Source organism: Thermobia domestica, chromosome 6 (genome assembly GCF_964235325.1).
Source record: "Thermobia domestica chromosome 6, izTheDome1.hap1.1, whole genome shotgun sequence".
Taxonomy (NCBI): Eukaryota; Metazoa; Arthropoda; class Insecta; order Zygentoma; family Lepismatidae; genus Thermobia; species Thermobia domestica.
This window is the reverse complement of record NC_137459.1, coordinates 50,604,926-50,627,603: the sequence shown is the minus strand read 5'-3', so window position 1 is coordinate 50,627,603 and position 22,678 is coordinate 50,604,926. Positions and strand designations below refer to the sequence as shown.

The 22,678-nt window shown below is 35.6% G+C and overlaps 1 protein-coding gene across 1 annotated transcript in view; it reads left to right on the top strand.

The window, feature by feature from the left end:
- LOC145687983 (glycine receptor subunit alpha-2-like) overlaps positions 1-22,678 on the top strand; it is a 1,333,907-nt gene that overhangs the window by 920,912 nt on the left and 390,317 nt on the right. The window contains exon 4 of the mRNA XM_081761626.1: positions 20,441-20,667. Coding sequence (XP_081617752.1) covers positions 20,441-20,667 — 227 coding nt within the window. The remainder of the gene's footprint in view (positions 1-20,440; positions 20,668-22,678) is intronic.

The following is a 22,678-nucleotide window of genomic DNA, read 5'->3' as shown; positions in this document are numbered from 1 at the left end:
ACACAGTCAAATAGAACCAAGAGTCCCCAACAGATAGGGCAAAGCACCCGAAAAAGCACATACATGGACATTCCTTGTTTTTTCCTCTTACCCTTCAATTGTCCTTCCCGCTCAATCATTTCGTTCTTTTTAAGTTCGTTCTGGCAGTGCTCGTGTAGCATTCTCAACTGGCTTAATATTTAAAACTATATTCTTATTTTTATTCTCATACGAAGTTTTAAATAATTTTGCCCCATTAACACTCTTCTTCGATATTTGATTATATCACGGAATAGCAGAAAAAATAAATGATTTAGGCTTTGATAGCTTAATTTGTACATATGGGAATTAAACAATTTACATATAAAAAAATAAATATACTTGTCGAATTGTCCCAATGTAATATTTTCAAATTGCATATTCAGAATCTATTCAACTGTTTAAAATAAGACTTAAGTTCCAGAAACAACGACTAATCAGAAGCTAATTAGGCAGGTCGTTCCTTCAAAACTAACTTTCAATTACACGTTTCTATTAGCCGGGAAAAGGACAAACTTTGGCTAGTTAGCTAAACAGAAGCTGTAGATTAATAAAAGCGGACAAGAGAAACCAATATTCACGCCTAAGCTACCTACGATGAGTTCCAGAACCTGGCCGCTTTAACTTGCAGTGAGGAGCTATCGATTGTTACATCTCTGTCTCTTTCTTTATCTCGTTCCTTGTTGTGTTTGTGCTTTGTTTTCCTCTTTTGTGGCGCTTTCCGCCGTTTTATTCAAGACTGAATTTATGGTAGTGTGAGAAATTTTGAACTTCTACTACACGCAGTTAGCTCCTGGTCTTGAATTGAATGGTCAATGATTCATAAAAGGAAGAAAATGTTAAATTGAATGTATATATATATATATATATATATATATATATATATATATATATATATATATATATATATATATATATATATATATATATATATATATATATTCAAGACACTCTGTCAGTGTTGTTATACATTTTCAAGCCATCCTCCCTAGAATCATGCAACAATTTACGCTATAGCACATAGGCACAAGAGCAGCTGCCTACGGTGGAGAATTCATTTTTTTTAAACAATAATAAATCTGCCTATTCCAGACGACAAACTTCTTTCGTGAGATTTAATAGTTTAAAAAAGCGACATTTTTCAGCTCTGTGTTTGGAGAAATTGTTGATTCCATGCTAAATACGCGACTATATAAAGTAGCTGGAAAATGTATAGAAAAAATTAAATAAAGTTTAGAACTATGTTGTGATCAAGTGAAATTGTTGAATCTAATTTTACAAGTTAATAATATAATTTTCATATCGTAACACACCCTTTTATAGCTTAGAAATACATTAGAAAGCTCTTTCTGTACTTGATAATCTAGTCACATTTTTTCTTCAATTAAATGTTGTTACATGTTAAAATTCTTGCAAGATTCAACGACAAAGCATTTATCAATAGTCAGAAAGACTTACACGTCCCCAGCACTCAAATACTACTCAACCGTGACCCTTTGACTTTCGAATGTCAATTCACCTCATGGTGTGTAGGTGACACAAGCAGTACACTGCACTGACAATCATTGCACTGGTCATCCGTTTGATTTGAGATGATTATTAGTTTGACGTCCCTTTTTAGCAGCGTCTTTTATATGAGACGTGGACCTACTGGTTAACGTGGAATTCGAAGCACATGAGCTCCCGTCTGGAATCGAACCCGGGTCTCCCACGCCAAATGCGCGTAGGCTAACTCCCACGAAGAAGATCTGTTCATCCGTTTGTTACATTTTGCAAACGCAGAGTCGATTTTAATTTCTCTTCTTGGTGCTGCATTTTGAACCCAACGTTATACCAAAGTACCATTATTAGTGAGAATTGAAGGTGGAGGTAGAAAATTTAAAAAAAAAGAAAAAAAAACATTCAGGAAGAAATAAATGAACTATACGGAACGTTAAGTAAAAAAAAAAAAAAGAACTTAACATGTTTTGTGTGAATTTGTGTACAATGTGAAACATTATGAAATAATTCAATGGCTTTAAGGAATATTGGACAAAATGAACTAGATGGTACGATAATCAGTGATCAGATGTTTCAGAACGTCGAGGAAAGAAATAGAATACACAAAATAGCTGGAGAGAGAAAAAAGAAGAAAAGTTGGAAATATAATTATTTAAGGAAAACATACGTTGTTGCGACAAAAAAAAAAAAAAAAAATTAAAGTAAAAAGTAAGAAATAAACCAATCATAACATGATTAATTAATGAAATGTATTAACACTTTTACAATAGGTGTGACATGTAAAGGAACAAACAACTAACGTGTCGTTAAAGTTATCCATAAGCAGTTAAAGAGGGAAATTCATACGTAAAACTTATAGGTTAACACAAAATGACGTTGGGCTGAAGTTCCTATGTTAGGACAAATGATCTGCCAATAATAGCATAATAGTTATCATGACGATGATGGTGAAGAGATACAATCAATGAAACAAAATTTTAAACATGTAAACTTTTTAAAAAAAAAAATGGACCTTTAAAAGTGAATAAAACTTTATGTAAAAATTTGGGCGTAACAGAGGAAGCAAAACCAATAAAATGTGTAAAGTAATTTAAGGATAATTCAGGCATAATTCAACAAAACTTGCATGAAATAGCCACACTGAGGAAAGTCCGTTATCTGGACAGCGTTATATTGCGCATATATACAGAATCCTTACGTTTTACTACGGAAATGTACGGAGCAAACATTATCAATATGCTACTTACGTATTGCCCTTTCCCCGCTGAAATGTTGAATTTCAGTTTAGCGTCCCTTTCAGCAGCGAGACTATGTGAGACGCGGACCTACTGATTAACGTGGAATCCGAACCACATGACGCTTAAATGTTATATCATGCCGCTGCAGGGTGTCTCACATCTAATAATCTTCCATTTTATATGTTTGCGACGACACTTTTTGCTTGTCGATTCCATTTCTTTTCTGTAGATTTCCCAGTTCTCGTTGTGATTTTCTGAAAAAGAGACTGTTATTTTTCTTTACAACATTCTAGGGGTCGCTTTGAGATTAATAAGATTAACATTGTCGCTAGTGTTTTGTTAAGGTAAACAAATACCGAGACGGAAAATTACTTTTTTTATTATTATTTTTAATTGATCAGCTCTCCCATTTAAAAGCATCAGTTTTGGCCATTCTTGGTCTAGGTAGTTTTAGAAGCGAAAAGAAAATTATTGCTATGCTGGGGTGTATTCATGGGGTCCCACCGGGTCCTGACCCACCAAAACATCCTAACTCAACACACATTTTTATACTTCTGAAAAAAAGGATATAATTGTTTGATAGAGAAATGATTGATATAGCATGAAAATTTGAATTTACATTTCGTCTATATAAGCATTCACTTACAAAAACATTCTAGTTCTATCTGGAAATGTACGTGGAAGTATTAAGGAGGGAAGTGAAACCTCTTCTTTTGACACTAGATCCATATTAAGAACAGTATATCGCTACCTGTTACAGATTTTGCTCTGGTATCTGTCGACAGAAAGACAGGCGGACGGACGTAACGGTACAATAAGGCTTCTCATACTTTTATTCAGTATAATTTAAGAGTCTACATAATACAACAAGAGCCACTCTATAATCTGCTAAAACTTAAAAAGGAAACACCCATTATAACATACCCTGGAAATTCATTATTGACATTTTATCTTGTTACGTGTCTGTTGCACTGTTGCAAGAAATTATACACCAAGGGTTAAATTACTGAGGAACCTCTGACTCTGTTGAAGCAATTAATTACATCAGTTGTCAACTTGGCAGTTAGTTATATCACCACAAACACTCAACTGTGGTTGTGCACATTACGTTTGATGCTCTTGTAATGATCTGGAAGAATTCTCACGTTCTTTTTGCACGAAAAAGAAACAATACATTTATATGCAGGATTTCAAAGATAAGGAATGAATCATTATGTGTTTCTAGATTGTTTTCCTCAACACTGTAAAAATATTTTTCCTTTGCATACTATCTTAGGTGGAGTAAATTAAAATTTAATTAAACTATTTTGCATGCTTCATTTTAATAGTTCTAAAATAGAAATTATTTATAAAAGAAATATATATGATCTGCTACCATTTGTCCTATTACCATATTCTCTGTCCAGGTCTTTCCTATTGGTACTGTAACGAATGGTAATGCCTTGTATTAGAAGATTATTAGTGATGTACTGTGTTGGTGAAATCTACTGATGCTATCATGCTGGTGGAGTCCAGCAGGTTCCAATGAATATGAAAGCCCAAATTTATTTATTTCTGTGAAGAATAATACCTACTTCTCATTTGAATAAGACACAATCATCCGAGTACACTAACTTAAAGTAAGTCTTTGCACACACATTTTATATATTAAAACAGATGAGTTTTTTTTTTTTTTTTTTTTTTTTTGTTACGCTGTCGCGTGCATATTTCGAAATAATCCGTTGTCGCATTATCTTCAGGAGATGGTTCAAGCTCAGATCTATGCTCAACTATTTTCGCACGTAGTAAGTTACAATTAGACCAAAAAGTCATCGTTTACTCTTAAAATTGATTTTTTCCCGAACGATTTTCTCAAAACTGATTGAGGCGATTTTGTTGATATTTCATAAATAAGTATTTCATTATTAATTTCATATGTGGTATAAGTCATTTCTCCTTAAAACCCAACAGCCCAAACAAAAAAAAGTCATTAATAACCTATAACATTACATAGATTATTTCTTATGAAAATATCCACAATGAGTGGTTTACTTTCGGGAATGTGGTTTCTTCGGCCATCATGTTTCCTTAGAAAACACACGCACACATTCATACACAAACACCCCCCACCCCCCATATATATATATATATATCTTTAACTATATATCGGGTGTTGCAAAATAAGTGTTACAACTCTTGGGAGGTGAATCCTGCCACTGAGACAAGAAAAAAAGTTCTCTTGAACTTTCGGCTATCGGACATCGTTTCAGATCTACAAGGTGTCGAAAGCGTGGGAAAATGACTTTCGGACGCCAATAGTTCGGAAACTATCCAACGTAAAGAGGGCGGGTAAAAAATTCACTGAAGAAGTCATACCTGCTGTATTGAATTTTGCATGTTTCACAATCCTACCATGCACGCGCAAGGGATTCCCCAAAGGAACGTAGGGAGTCCCGGATAATCTGCCAAATGAAAATTGGTCTAAATGGATATGAATTGATGGGGTTTCTACCAGGTAACAATAATTCGTTTGTCTTAAGTCGATATCTGGAACAAATACAAAATGGCGGACACCTTCATGCCCGTTGTGTGTGGTTGCATAATCGCCAGGTACGGATGCTGGCCAACAGTGACGTTCTGAGTATTAAGTGTAGCAAATTTGTACTCAAATGCTCTAGAAAAACATCTGTAGTGTCGGTAGAGCATAACAGATGAAGCAGGGTGATTCACATGTATGGAAACACTTAACGAAAAATGCCCAGAAATGCACACACATACTCAGTAAACGTGAGTTCAAAGCGTCGCAAATGTAAGGATTAGCGTCAAGAACATGAAATTCATTGCCAATTCACCAATAATAGTCCTTCAAACCGATGCAATATGATGTGCACGGTTGCATACTAATAAGGATGCAACAACTGAGGTCAAGTTCAAATTGTGGAATTGTATTCACTAAGAAACTAGATAAACTAAAGGAATTTCACTAGTGGGATCGCATGATCGATATTGAAATTTGGCCAATGTATGTGTTGATATCAACATGTATCTAATGAACAAATGTCAACATGTCGCACCGTCTCACGTGCGAAAACTAGGAAAATAACGTTGTACATTCTGCTATTACATCTGGTGCACCTTTTGCTAGAACGTAACTAGAACACGATTGTATCAATGTCCCTCTTTGTTTGGGACATTGTTCTATAGTCGACACATATGAAAAAAAATATCTTAATGCATGGTTCAAATTCTGATAGAGCGTGAAAATAACAAACTTGCATCATGTCCCACGTCTTCTGAGACATATGACGTACTCGAAATATAGGAAAATACCTCCAGAAATTCGTATCTTACACACAGTGCACATGCCAAGACAAAGACGAAAATGTACCGATTTGGCACATTTAACACTACAGCTGAAACACCATACATATGGAAAATAAAACGACATGAGAAATAGCAAGAAACATCTTAAAGCTCTGATTGATTACAACTGTGCAGTAGGAGTAACAAAATGAAACATACAAGCATGTCGGGAGGCTGTACAAGATGGCTTACCAAACAAAGTGGGTTCTCCTCAAAGAATTGAACACAGAGAAAGTGAGGTCCGAAGGAGCCTCAGGGCTAGAGCACTCGCTTTTGCTCGCGTGGTCGCAGTTTCCAATCCTACTGGGAGCCCAAGGCCACAGATTCAAGACCCGAGTAGTTATTTTCCTATTTTTCGCACGTGGGACACTATCCCAACAGTAGTGGGACATGTTGACATTTGTTCATTAGCTACATGTTGATATCAACACACACATTGGCCACATTTCAATATCGGTCATGCGATCCCACTAGTGACATTCATTTAGTTTACCCAGTTTCATTGTGAGTCCAACTGCACAATTTGAACTTGGCCTCAGTTATTGCATCCTTATTGGTATGCAATCGTGCTCATCATATTGCATCGGTTTGAAGGAATATTATTGGTGAATTGGCAATGAATTTCATGTTCTTGACGCTAATCCTTACATTTGCGACGCTTTGAACTCACGTTTACTGAGTATGTGTGCATTTCTGGGCATTTTTCGTTAAGTGTTTCCATACATGTGAATCACCCTGCTTCGTCTGTTATGTTCTACCGACACTACAGATGTCTTTCTAGAGCATTTGAGTACAAATTTGCTACACTTAATACTCAGAACGTCACTGTTGGCCAGCATCCGTACCTGGCGATTATGCAACCACACACAACGGGCATGAAGGTGTCCGCCATTTTGTATTTGTTCCAGATATCGACTTAAGACAAACGAATTATTGTTACCTGGTAGAAACCCCATCAATTCATATCCATTTAGACCAACTTTCATTTAGCAGATTATTCGGGACTCTCTACGTTCCTTTGGGGAATCCCTTGCGCGTGCATGGTAGGATTGTGAAACATGCAAAATTCAATACAGCAGGTATGACTTCTTCAGTGAATTTTTTACCTGCCCTCTTTACGTTGGATAGTTTCCGAACTATTAGCGTCCGAAAGTCATTTTCCCACGCTTTCGACACCTTGTAGATCTGAAACTATGTCCGATAGCCGAAAGTTCAAGAGAACTTTTTTTCTTGTCTCAGTGGCAGGATTCACCTCCCAAGAGTTGTAACACTTATTTTGCAATACCCGATATAAAACTGCATGAGCTGACAAAGTATTGAGCACTTCCTGTAGGGCTACAAAGATTAAATTTGGCATGATTGTAGCTTTCCGAAACTAACCAATAGGAAAATTGCCAAAAGTGGATATTTTTAATTTGTAGGGGTTCTAAAGAGGGGATAAAAAATTTCCCCATGTTATTTAAATGGGCCTTTTGTTGACTTATAATCTCATGTTTTAGGTACTCAGAATTGGAATAAAAACTTGAAATTCGGTATGCTTGGACGTTGTTGTTAGCACTACTTAAGTAAATCAGTAAAAATAAAAAAAAAATCTTACTTTAGAGAGATTTTATATCGAACTGAAAAATTTTTCCCATGTTATTTATATCAGACACCTTTCACACACCCAAATTATTGAGCACTTCCTGTAGGGCTACAGTGATTAAATTTGACATGATTGTAGCTTTTCGGGACGAACTCACGGGAAAATTACAAAAAGTGAATATTTTTAATTTTAGGGGGTCTAAAGATTTGATAAAGAATTTCCCCATGTTATTTAAATGAGCCTGTTTTTGGACATATAATCTCATGTTTTAGGTACTTGGGATAAAAACTTGAAATTTGGTATGCTTGTACGTTTTCGTTAACGTTACCTAAGTGAATCATCAGAAATAAATATTTCCAACTGTAGAGTGGTTTTATGGGGAACTGAAAAAATCTTTCCTTCGATATTTGTATGGGACGTCTTCTACAACCCAAAATGTTTAGGCACTTCCAGCATGATTAGAATGATTAAATTTGGCATGATTGTAGCCTTACGGGACTAACCGACAGAAAAATTGCCAAAAGTGAACATTTTTTAGTTTTTTAGGGGTCTAAAGGGGGATGAAGAAATCCCCATGCTATTTAAATGGGCGTTTTCTCGGGATACAAAATCTTATCTTTTAGATAGTTGAAATAGCAAAAGAAACGATAGGATTGTGGGTTCAAGAGGTGCGAGGCCGTAGGCCGACAAAGACAGTGTGTTGGGAGCGAAGCCCCCGGATGGGCAGATTTAGGAAATATGAAGAGCAAGTTCAAGAAATTCGCTGTTGATGCAAAGGCCGATAGATAAGATATGCGAGGCCGTAGGCCGAGCAGACTCGGGGGTCTGGGGACGGAGCCCCAGCTAGCCAAATCTAGTACATATATATATATATATATATATATATATATATATATATATATATATATATATATATATATATATATATATATATATATTTCCTTAATTAATGTTTCAGTTATAACTGCAATATAACATAATTTAGTTTTAAGAAATCAAAGCGAGAAAGTTTATTACAGTTTCCCATATCTTTTATTTTGTATTTTTTTTATTCTCAGTACTTGTGTACATTTTTTAGTCCACAAATTATTTGATATCTTCTCATATTGATATTTGAACCACAGAGTAAAATGCTGGGCACCGCATATATGCCATTCTTATTTATGTAGTAATATCATTGCTACTAGCTACACGCTTCCTTCAGGTAAAACACTTTCCCAAATAGAATATCAGCACCATACTACTAAATAATAATAATAATAATAATAATAATAATAATAATAATAATAATAATAATAATAATAATAATAATAATAATCTTACAAATGTTGGGCTTAAGATTACTGTAGCATTTTTTCTCGTTATGCATAACTGGTAACAGGTCAGTTACTATTTGCACATTCTTTATTTTATATGGTACTCTCCTGTACTTGTACCCCTATCACGTGGACCTTGGTTCACTCCTGCTGGCGACAATTATTATTATTATTATGACTCATTGACTCATTCTTTTAAATGGTAGTTGAATGAAACTTTAATTTGCATATTATGTCCATATTTGCATATCTGTTATTGACTGTTTTTTTTTTAATTACTATTTTAATCGCATTTTGTAAATCTGTTGGAACTTTATAGTTTGAACATTATTCCTTCTGACAAGGGCCTTAACTGCTCTAAAACTCATTTTATATTATACATTTTCTGGTCTGTTTAAAATCATTATGTAATTGTTTTAACACAGCGTTGTATTTTTTTTCCTTTGAGCTGTTCCTAGCACTTAATAATATGTTATTATTATTATTATTATTATTATTATTATTATTATTATTATTATTATTATTATTATTATTATTATTATTATTATTATTATTATTATTATTATTCAATTGGAAGAATTATTTGAATTAATAGATATTGAACTCAGGTCTTAGAAACCAAGAATAACGGGCATAGAAACAGCCGTGCTGACCATACGTCATCCAAATAAAAGTTGTATAGTCGTCAATAACCCTACTTGGGTTATATCATGGAAGATTAGCTATCTGTTTGAGTTTGGTTTCAATACTTCTTTGATATGGAGTTGCATACCCTTGTTTAATGATAATCAATATGTACTCGATTTAGTGGACTTTTCAAAACAAAAGGTTGGTAAGTATTCACTAGGTTGGCGATCGCAAGATCTGTCTTTCAAGAATCCGAATCTTGCTCAGACTCATACGTGTTGTATACTATCCCCTCACCATTCATTTGATTTCCATCACTCATTGTTCATTGCCTCTGTCGATCTTACATTAAAAAAAAATAGAAAAGAAAAAAAATAAAATGGTTCTTACGGGGAATTTATTCCGCTCAACCCGAACTTTCTAATTATTAGCAAATTGGCATTCCTCTCTCTGTGGCAATTAATGGCAACCTATTAAATCAAGTGCATTCGCCGTTACTAATTTCAATCCTCTTTTAGAAGGGAATCAGCTCCATCTGCTGTTCGCCACTTCTATTATTAGGTTTCTGTCGAGAGCATCAATAAACGGCGAGTTTTATGTAATAAATATTCGAGTTTACATTGAAGAGTTATTGACTTTTCTTGATTGAAAAGTTACTTATTGATTGGGCAATTAATCATTTATATTTGTTAAACTAACATGATTTAGTCAACATGTAAAAAAAAAACAAAAAAAACAACAAACAAACAAACAAAGTCTTCACGTAGTACTCGGTAATAAGATTTTGCAATGTACATTCAACAATTTTCCAAAATTGGATGTATGTTTAGCTAAACTCCCTAACTCTTATAGGTATCTTTGAAATCAAAGCCACAAACTTGGTTTATGATAGTTTTTGATGTACAAAATGCAAATACGACAATCGTTTGCGAGAGTTCAATGTGGATAACACAGAAAGATGGGGAACAGGAAAATGAAATATTGCAATGTTGCGGTGACACACATTTCCACTTTAATCAAACGCTTTTTTATCAGTAAAATATTCCCTGCAATATATTAATTTATATTGAGTAGGCGTTAAACAAAATCGCCGATGGCTTGTATGAGTTCTTACTGATATTTTTTTCGCGATAACTTTAAGCCATAACACTCATATCTAATAGTGTAGCATGATTAGTAAGTTGTTTTTTTTACATTTTTTTTTACTTTTGTTTCATTTATTTATTTATTTTTGCGAAGAATGTATTTCTCCACGATTTTGACCATCTCTTCATTTTAATAGTTGGGTACGGTTTGATACCCACATTAACTATAAAGTGTAAAAAGCTTTTTCAGGCCGCCAGCTATCCTGAATTAGATCGTCCTGAGTTTTCCTTATTTACACCAGGCAAATGCCGGGTTGGTACCTAACTTATAGGTCCCAGGCCGCTTTCTCTCTTTCCCAATCCTTTCTTCCTTCCTTTTCGCCGGATAGTGTGGTTCGCCGACGGACATCATCCCTAATACGTAACGGGCTAAATGGTCATAGATGCCGAAAGCCCAGAAATCTAAATCCTAAATTCTGAATTAAATATAAAATACTGAATACCCGCACATTTCTTTTGTATATTTACTCACAATAAAATAAGTATGGAGATTTCGTTTCACAATATTCACAATTTATCTGTTTAATACTTCTAGAGAAATATTCAAACTATTATTTTTCTTATTTTTTTTCCGTTTATATGTTCAAATGGAGTTAGCCTTTCTGTATTTAACTATTGTCCTCACAAACATTTATTACGCAAGTGGTTATTGTAATAAGTTGGAATGGAAGCAATTAGGTCTTAATTACTTCGTATTTTGACAATGTTGTTCGGTAGCTAGCGACTTCTATATACTATACTCAGGGTTGGCAAGGTAATTTACTTGTTACGTATTTTACATAAATTACGCGTAATTTACTAGTAATATACGTCGTGTAGAAAACCAGTTCTTTACGCAGACGTAGAAAACTATATTTCTTTCATTAAAACTAAGATCATATTGAATAGTCGGTTATATTGTAAGCTTAGTTTTCTTATTTAAGCATTAAAACATTATTATCTTCTAAACATTATATTTAAAAGTAATGATTTCATGCCAAATCATAGTAATAAAAGATAATTTTGGATAGCCCCTCGCCGGCCCACTACTACTTTCCACCTATTAGCACACACACAAGCACAACCACCCAACATATAAGCACACACATTAAAAATATATGTTGGTTCAGATATGTTTGAAAGTATCAAGTAACCTTTTGATTACAACAATTTATTGTTATACCTTTGCAGCTTTATATATATAACTCGAAACATTTGAGTATACTTTGAAACTTCTATTAGAAAAGAAAAAGAGATTGACTGTTAGGCTCATTTCACCTTCATATTACACACTAACACACACACATAACTGATACGAAAAATACTGAACAGAATATTGAAATAATGAAATTTTAGAATAAATTGATTTGTTTTTTTCTTCCACGTCCCAACGATACTATATATACCACTTCACTTAGCACTGGGACATATTGAATTTTCGATATAAAAGTTATTAAATTCTCATTTTAAACACACACAACTGAAAAAATATAAAAGCACACAACAGAACATTATACTACATTTTTCGGAATGAACTCATTTATTTTGCTCTTTTCTTCCAAGTCCAACAACACTAAATATATTACTTCCCTTAGCACTTGACTATCATTTGAACATTTAATGTAGACATTTTTCATACTCATAATAAATAGACAAAACTGAAGAAAATACTCAACAGAATATTGAACTACTTGTTTCTTCGTTTTTCGTGTGTGTGTGTGGGGGGGGAGAAACAATTTGTCTTTCTTCCTAGTTCGAATACTGAATATATTTCACTTGGTTCCAATAACACTAAGTATATCATTTTATTTAAAACTTAGCCATTATTTTAATTCTAAAAAAAAAAAAAAAAGGAAAGTTACATGCCCTAATCACACTAATATTCATAACTTGAGTGGTCTTGTAATTTGAGAGTGTAGTATATTTGAAGTAGTTTCTTCGAACGTTCGGAAGCTGAGCCGGTTCCTTATGACGTTATGGAAAAGGGACCAATTTGAGAAAAGTCTTTCAATTTGCGCTGAAGATGCTAGGATGTTCAGTAACTTCATAGCAAATTCCGACAACTCCTTGTGTTACCGAGTAGCGAAATACCAGAATGTGCGTGGTGTTGTAATTCTCTTCTTCATAAGTTCTTCAAATTTTCCACATTTTCCCCGATATTGCTGGTAGCTAGTTGTTCCTGAAGGGCCGAGGTTTTCCAACAGAAACTCCTCTACTTGTTCGTGATGCTTTTCTCAGACATTGCAGAAAGTCGTCACAAATGGAGACCACAAAGGCTTACCATTGTTGTTGTATTGCACAATAGTTTCTCCCACGGCTTCTCTGGCATAAAACTTTTCTCGATTACAGAGGGTTTAAAACATGAAACATGATGAAATGGGTTTTGAACAGTCACGCGTGCAAACCGTATTATACAATGCTACTTTACAAAGCCAATACAAAATTCCCAGTTTATGCTTACGGATTAAGTTTTGCAAAGTCCAGCTAAATTCCATACAATTTTAGAAAGAACTTTTTTAAAGCTCAGCGCCTAGAACGTTTTCTTTTAATTTGTAGACCTGTTTCTAATTTTCTACGTACTTTACGCATTTTACGTAAATTACGCGTTTTTACGCGTATTTTACGCGTCACGTAGAAAACCTTTTTTACGCGTAATTACCCAACCCTGACTATACTTTGGAGATTATGTTTCCTGAGATTTCATGTGAATATATTTAGTTGGAGCAGAGAGCTCTTTTTTAAAAAATGTAATCGGGACACAAGAATACGACCAGTTGAAGAAGATGTGTTAATGATGACAAAATTCAAATACTTGGGACGAGTACTACGGGAAAATGCAGGAATAGATGTAAACACCAAAATTAACAGTGGTTCGATAAAATCAAGAGAAGTGGCATCAACATTGTGTGCTCGTAGTGTAGCAACACGCCTTAAGGTTAGTGTAAAGGGACAAGTTCTGCCGATAGATGTCGCTACCGTCTTCGTATCTCTCCCATGTATTTTTTTACCTTTCACGAAAATTTACAATTTCTCTTACAAATTTCAACCTAGAGACTTCAAATTTTTAGAGAAGGAATTTCATAACCTATTAAAGGGAACAATCCGTGCCGATTTTTTATTTAGAATTTTCTTCACAGTTGAAACAGTTATATTGTTAAAGGTTTAGATACCCATTTCAACAATCAAACCATTTCAACTATGAAGAAAATTCTAATTAAAAAATCGGCACGCATTGTTCCCTTTAATAGGTTATGAAGTTCCTTCTCTAAAAATTTGAAGTCTCTTGGTTGAAATTTGTAAGAGAAATTGTAAATTTTCGTGAAAGGTAAAAAATACATGCAAACGATACGAAGACCTGTAGTGCCATCTATCGGCAAAACTTGTCCCATTAAACCAACCTTAAAGGAAAAATTTACAAAACAATAGCAAGACCGGCCATATTATACGAAGCGGAATGTTGAACGACCAATAAGAGAGAGGAACACAAGTTTCATGTTGCGGAGATGAAGATGCTAAAGTGTATGTGTGGAGTGACGCGGAAGAACAAAATTAAAAGTGAAGTGTTTTGGAGAATAGTAAATGTGAAACTAGTAGAAGAAAACCTGCAAAAAAAAAAAAAAAAAAAAAAATAGACTGAGATGGTTTGGACATGTAAGAAGAAGACATTTGAAATGCATAGCTCACCCAGTGGGCGTTATAACACTGAATGGGAAATTGGCCCGAGGCCACCAAAAAATAAATGGAGAGATTGATTGAAGAACGATACAGTGTAGTGCGGTTGGACACAAGATAGAAAAGAGAGACCCCAAAAGCCGACACCAGCTCCTGAAAAAAAAAAATAAGGTTAGAATAAGTCCCTTTTAAGAAGCAACATCAGATGGACTTACGGTTTAACGTGGAATTCGAATTGCCAAAAAAAAAAAAAAGGGAGGGAGTCGGTCATCAAAGACAAGAATGATACCATTTGTACAAGTGAACTCAGATAGAAAAGGTAGAAAAGAAATAGAATTCTGATCCAGTGATAAGTAAGATTAAAACTAGAACGCGTATAGTCTTGTTCGAAAACTTTTTTGCGTTCCTTTTTGCTTCTGAAAACTATACGTAGCAAATTATAATTCTTTGTGTCTAAATAAATATCCCAATTGAGCCAAGCATTTGCTATTTTAATTCCAAAAATGAAATGAAATCTTTGTTTTACGTCCCACGGTTATGCCGGTTAGGCTAAAGGAGACGGTGATGATGAGTAATGAATGAAATGGTGGAATGAAGAAAGTGGAAGGAAACGGGAGAACCCCGAGAAAACTCACGCACAGGGTGTTTGTCCACCACAAAGTTCACTTGGCGGGAGCTGGGATCGAACCCAGGACCCCAAGCACCAGAGGTGAACGCTCTACCACTTTTTTTTTTAATAACTTTATTTCCATCGAAATACAGAGAAATTTACAAGGATATTTACTATTCACAGCCTCACTGAAAGTGTAAAATATTATTCAAGATAAAACATTATTCAAAAAAAAAAAAAACTCACTGATTCAGTTCATTTTTGTTTGTGGGTTACATCATAAGAAAGTGTGGGAGCTATTGCAGATAAGTAGTGTGCAAAATATTTTCGTTTACATACAGGAGAGAGCTTCATAGCCTGGTATGTTAAATACATTTCATACATTTCAGGACACAATGGTCGTGCTGTTACAAGAATAAACATGATAGTTTGTACAGTAAACCAGATCACAGCATTATGTTTATAGCTAGGAAAGTAATGAAAATCTGGAAATAATATTACATTATGTACGCTAAAAACAGTTTGTGAGGTACGACATATTCTACTAAGTATAGTGCTAAAAGCCTGCCAAATGGGTGGTATGTCAAAACAGTTATGGAATCGATGTTCAAGAGTGTCTATCTGATTACAATAATAGCATACATTTGTAGAGGTGATACCTAGATTAAAGAGCCTAGCAGACGTTTCATATACATTATTAACAATAAAATACCACATTTCTTTCTGTTTGTGAGTTAAAAACTTGGCAGTTATGTTTTTCCAGATGTTACTCCAGTTTTTGCATGGCACGTGAAGCATGACGTGTGGCTTAACAGATACGCACGTGCTCTGATAGTGCCAGTATAATTCTTTGACTGACCTAATTTCGATCTGCTGTCGTGCGACTATTGCATACAGCATATCAAGTACTACATCGCGAAGGTGAGGGAATTTAATCGCCCAAGGAAAGATAGGAATCGGAAGCACAAGGTCAATACACTGAAAACAGACATTGAAAACCGTAGCAGTAATCGAATCGGGGTGGGAACAAACCATACGACAACTTCTATGCACAAGCAGAGCACGTGACTGAATTCCAAGATCCATAAACTCTATTCCTCCTTTTGCTGCAGGCAAAAGTAGTTGTGTTTGACCTACTCTTAAAGCTTTATTATGCCAGAGAAAAAACAACGCCTGACTGTTTAAAGACTTATAGATACGCTTTGGTAACGGGAAAATCTGTGCAGAATGCCATAGTAAGCTAAACACAGTAGTTTTAAGAAACAAATTTCTACTGAAAAGACTAAGATTACGTGATTTATGCGTTATTAAAAGACTTCGGATCTTAGAGGCTATGACTTCATATGTTTTCGTGATAGTCTGTTGTAAAGTAGGATACCATACAATACCAAGTATTTTGATTGATGGAACAGTTTCAAACGTTCTACTATACAGAGACTGATATTGTTCATGTAAACACAATATTTTTGTTTTTGCTTTATTAAGTTGCGCGCCTGAGGCGTGTTGATAAAGGCGTAGTAACTTCTGTATACATTCCAGATCTGCGTCATTGCGTAATATATAGTGTGTGTCATCAATGTATGATTGCACTGCTAGACTGTTGTTATACACAGGAACACCAGGGAGTAAGCGGTGTGCCGCATATACAAGAGGCGCTAAAGATAAACTAAATAAAATACTAGACATTGTGTCCCCTTGTAGAATACCATTACAAACAGAGATGGGAGCACTTAAACCTCCATTTAGCTTTAACCTGGTAATTCGTTTCGTATATATTCCTTTGATAAGAGAAATGAAAAGGTCACCAAATCCATATTTAGCTAAAACTTGGAAGAGATAATTGTGGTTAATTCTGTCAAAGGCCTTGGAGTAATCGGTGGATAAAATTGCTACCGAAGAAGGGTCGGTGGATTCATGAAAGGAAATAAAATCTCTGAGATTGGATAAGGCCTTATAAATAGGGTTATTGTGGCCAAGACCGTATTGGCAAGGACTTAACAGCTTCTCAAGGTATGTTTTCATTCTGATCGTCAGACAACGAGTTAATAGTTTTAGGTCCGTGCACAAGAGACTTAGTGGCCTGAAATTTGTAACACTAGATGCTAATGAATGTTTGGGGACCAAAACAGTAATGCCCGTTCTGAGAGACTGGCCTAAAACAAAATGTGTGCGGTATTCATTAAAAAGGTCGGTAAGAAAAGGAGCTAAAATATCTATAAATGTAACATAGAATTCTAGTGGTAGAGAATCAATACCTGTGGACTTTCCTAGTTTGCCTAATCGGATGGACTGTTTGACCTCGTCTAGTGTGAACGGACCCGATAGACACTCTCGATCATCATCCGTTAAAACAGAGGGAATATACTCTAGTATAGAAGAATCAGTACAACAAGTAGGAGGTTGAGCATATAATTGTTTATAATAATCAATAAAACAAGTCATGACGTTTACGCCCTCATACACACGGCCATCGTCACCCTTAATTTTAGAAATCAATATTTGTCTGCCCCGTGTGCACTCCTTGCGTATTTGGTGGATACTTGCCTGTTCAGTGTCATCATATTGACGTGTTTTGCTACGAATCATAAAACCTTGCATACGTCGTTTATGCAGCGTTAATAAATGAGTTTTGATCTGCTGAATTTGAGGTCGTACTTGACCCCCGCGTTGTTGTTCTATCATGTAATCTCGTAATAGACCAGTATAGTAGTGATATTGCTGATAATGATCGGCGTTTCTAGTTCGACAATATTGTTTGGTCACAGAGCAAAAAGTTCGTTTAACACGATTTTCCCAAAATTGCATGAGAGAACCTTTGTAGCGTTGTTTCACATGAAGGAGGCCTTTCCATTCAGCATGTATCAGAGCTTCATATTCGGGCTCACGTAAAATTGACGTATTAAAGTACCACAATGGGCTACGTTTGAGAAATTTGTGGGCTGGTAGTTTGATGGCCATGAGTACAGCATGATGATCACTAAAACAGACTGGGACCACAGCCATGTGTTGAACCTGATGTATAAGAGTGCGACTGATATAGAATTTATCCAATCTTGAGGAACTCGTCCCTGTAAAGAAGGTATGGCCAGGCGTGGTTGGAAATAAGTGTCGCCACACGTCGACTAGATCATAGGTGGCAATTAAATTGGACAGACTGGCTGAGAAGGTATAATGTGGGGTCATATCTATTGGTGCCAAAACAGCATTAAAGTCTCCGGCTAATATACAAGGAGAAGAACCATTATGTAACGCTTGGGCAAGCTCAGTATTAAAGAAACTATTGCGCTCTCGTGCATGATTCGAACCGCTTGGAGCATATGCTGTACACAGGCGTATATTTTCTAGTGTTCCTAAGGTGATACGTTCAGTAGGCATTTGGAGAAGCGCTTGAAATTCAATATCACTGCGGTATAGAATAGCAGTTCCTAAACCATTTTCAGTGAAGCGTGAAACACATGAATAATTAGGGATGTCTGGGAAATCGGGTACTGCCACCTCTTGTGCAAACAGAATATCAACTTCTTCCTGATATATAAAATCTCGTAGTGCGTGTAATTTGACCGGAGAAGTAAGACGATTTAAATTGACTGTGGCAAAACGAAAACTAAACATTACAAAAAATATATAAATAAATACATGAAAGTAAAGCAATGCGGGAACAAGAACATGTGTAAAGTAGAAACAAGGAAGAAATATATAAACAATATAAATTATTGATACCAAAGATGGGCAATGCACTATTCGCCGTCTGATTGAACAACAGATTTCAACTTTTTGGTCGAAGCTCGTGTTTTCCTAACATTGTGACCACTTGTTGTTTCATCACTGCGGTTACCTTTAGAATTTTTAGACACTGCACTACTGTGAAACTGAAGTTGAGTTAACTTGCGCTTTTCGCAGGATGCTACACTCAGATCGGAATCACTTATGGTATCACTTGTAGCATCTTCAAAACCAGTGGTGTCGATGGAACCAACTGCGAGAGGAACGCTTGAAGGGGTAGCACTGTGCCCCTCTATTGTATTTCTATCACCTACCTCAGAGTTTAGTAGAAGTGGCTGGTCAGTCACAGGAACTGGAGATGGAACACCTGTCTCATCAGCATCGGGAGTAGGTGTCACTTCCATACTATGTGAGCTGTCAGCAATGGAAGGGTGGACGGGATGAATGTCGGGAACACTAGATGCAGCACTTGCAAGTGGCAAAATCGGGGACGACACGGGTATGTGGGTATCCTTCTGTAGAACAGGAAATGCACTGTAAGACCCGGTATCGGGAGCTGATGTATCCACTGGAAGGTTGCACGGCATGCGGACACCTGGAGACACAGAAGTAGACCTGGGTAAAGGTGGAGTTCTCTTCTTAGGACAATCCTGTACAAAATGGTCCTGAGAGTTGCAGACCGCGCAGGTCTGGATTTGACCGGCGTAACTGACAAAAAGACGTAAACCACAAACAGTAACAAAGGATGGAATGTTACGTTTAACAGTCATTTTGACTAGTTTGCGACCGGTGCGGGTAAGATAAATATGATCAGTAGAGTACTGTTCATCAGCAATATTCTGAATATCCCCATACTGGGAGAGTACACGACTTAACTGGGTATCACTAAGTTCCATTGGACATAAAGAGACTTTTACAACAACAACAGAGTTGTCTGCCAAATCAATGGGTAACACATGATCTCCATCAGTATTGGTATAAGTCACGGTGCCGTTGGTACCGGCAAGAATACGTTCACATAGCAGTTTACTAACTAGTTTGATGTATAAAAGTTTACGAATAAAGTCGAGTTCTATACTTAACACTTGGTCAACTGTTAACTTGAAAACACTTCGAATCCATTCATGAATATGAATAGACGTAGGCTTTTGACGCACAGTTACGAAATTAATTCGGAGCGTATTAGACCTCATACAACTCATATTGCTTACACTCGACGTTACACGTCAACTACATAATATATATATATATATAAATGGTGTTGCTCACAAGTGAAACAAAGGACTTGTAGTACACACTTCACCAAATCACTAAGTCACAGAAATAATTAAAAAAAAAAATCAAACGGCACTATTCGACAAACAAAGCAGATACAATAGTACAGCACGGACAGAGAGGCGATGTTATGCGCCCCGTGTCTCAACGCGAAACGAGCCACCGCGGCTCCCTGCTTAATTTAATTCCAAGTGTAGGAAACAAAGCAGTCAAAGAAAGGTGATTGATCGTTGTTTTCGTTTATTTGTAAACCTCTACCTTGTTTATATGACAGAAGCCCAAGTTGTGGCCGATAGAACAAAATTAATGTTCAAACTTGGATTTGAGCGATTTATGTTATTTTATTGTTACATATTAATTGAAATGGTGTTTCTTTCTAAACAGAACTTTTGTTTTCATTTCCTTTACAGACATACGCAGCAGACATTTTCTTTGCTCAAAGTTGGAAGGATTTCCGCCTGCGATTGCCTGACAACATGACCTCCGAATACCGTTTACTTCCAGTCACGTGGCTCAAGCACATGTGGAGGCCAGATTCCTTCTTCAAAAATGCCAAAAAGGTTACCTTCCAAGAGATGACGATTCCAAACCATTATATATGGCTCTATAAGGATAAAACTATTCTTTACATGGTCAAGTAAGTGTACGAACAATTTTCTACTCTTTCTCAAGCTAGTTAATAAAACTCCAACTGATCAAAGCAGTATATATATATTTTAAGATTATATATTTGTGTTACCGTTTCGGCTATGCAACATAGCCTTCCTCAGACACATAGCCTTCAACTGTAATACAAATATATAATCTTAAAACATATATAGGGTTTTGGTCAGTTGGACTTTTATTAGCAATTTTCCACTAAAATACAAGTGCTGAGCAAAGTAACGTTTATTATAAAATATAAAATGCATACATATATATATATCTTAATTTATTTTCGATAGTGTCTGAAGAAGGATATGTTAGATATCCGAAAGTGTCACATTTATTATTTTATTATTCTATAATAAAATATCGCTTTGCTCAGCATTTGTATTTTAGTGTAATTTATTGAATATAGCAAAGCTGGTATGAATCAGTTACCAATTTTGAATTTTCCCAAGCTGTTATGAATAATGTCTCAAGCTAATAGAAAATATGCATGCTTTAACACGTTTTTGAATTGTATGCACGCTATTTGTATTATCTTATATTCTATTCTGAAGTAACGAAATTTAGTTTTCATTTAAAGATAAACTAAACTACACTAAACGCAGCTTTTCTTAGAGCCTATCAGCTGGCTTGACACTTATGCATTTGGAATGCTGTTTGTTCAGCATATCATCCCCCTCGCCGTCTGTGTTGACTTTCCAAACCGGAGTTTGCTGCTTTTTTTTTCTTTCAAGCTCCCTAATTGTCCTCACGACGTAGTGCCAACACTATCTGGCCATTAAAAACGGTCACCCGTTCTTTCTCTGGCCAGATCATGTACTGCTTGACTTGGTTAGTTTAAGCAAAAGTATTTAAGATTAACTATGAGCAAAACTTTCATCACGGTTTAGGAAACCCTAAGATTTACCTTCATAGAGATGAAAGGTTGTCAGTTTATCCTATGTTGTGCTATATAATTCAATAAACAAGTACTTAGCTCCTTAAGATTATTCGCACCCTTCTTGGTTTTGAATATTCGCCTCAGTCCTTTATTCTCTTTCTCTAGATAGTGTTATTAATGAGGATATGAAGAGAAGGATATAGGTGATGGAACGAGCATTTAAAAAGAAAAAAATCTATTTTGTGGCTCCTTGAATAAAGAGTTGAGGAAAGACTCATAAAAGTTTTGTGTAAACTATTGTGCTTTATGGAGCATGAATATGGACACTTATTATCATTATTAAATATTGTGCCTTTTGGCAAGTCCTGGGACTAGTGTTTTTATTATTATTATTTATTTATTTAGATTTGGGCCTGGAAATGTTTCTTCCACGTTTCCCGATCTTCAGCTTTCTCTTTTAACTCCCAATATTTTCTTCTATTTTTCAAATCATCGATCAGTTTTGTTCTTCTTTCTATTCCTCCCTTTTCTTCCATCTTTCCTTCAATTGTGGTACGAAAAAGACAATCTCTTCGCAAGATGTGTCCAATCCAACTGACCTTCTTACGAACGATATTGGCTAAAAGCGTCCTCTTCCATCCTATCTGTTTTAAAACATTTTCGTTTGTTGCTCTCTTTACCAATTCTATCTTCTCCATCTTCCTCCAACACCACATTTCGATGCTCTCTAAATATTTATTTTCTAGCTTCCGTAATGTCCAAGTCTCTGTGCCATACAGTCCAATGCTGCATACATGGCATTTGACCAACTTCTTTCTTAGTTCAATATTAAGTTGCTAGTTAAGAATGGTTTTGCTCTTGTTGAATGCTTCTTTGGCTACGGCAACTTTGGACCTGATTGCTTTGGTGCAGTTATGGACGCTTGCAAAATCCAATAGAACATTGAAATATTCTCAAATATGCTGACAGAGAAAACTAGCTTGGACAAACAGGATGCAGATGAGGGAGAATTATGAGTAGTAGAGGAGAAATAACAATTACCGATAGAAACTAAAGGGGGAATGAAACAGTGGTTGGGACATTCAATGAGAAGGAACTACAAATGCCATGAGGAACA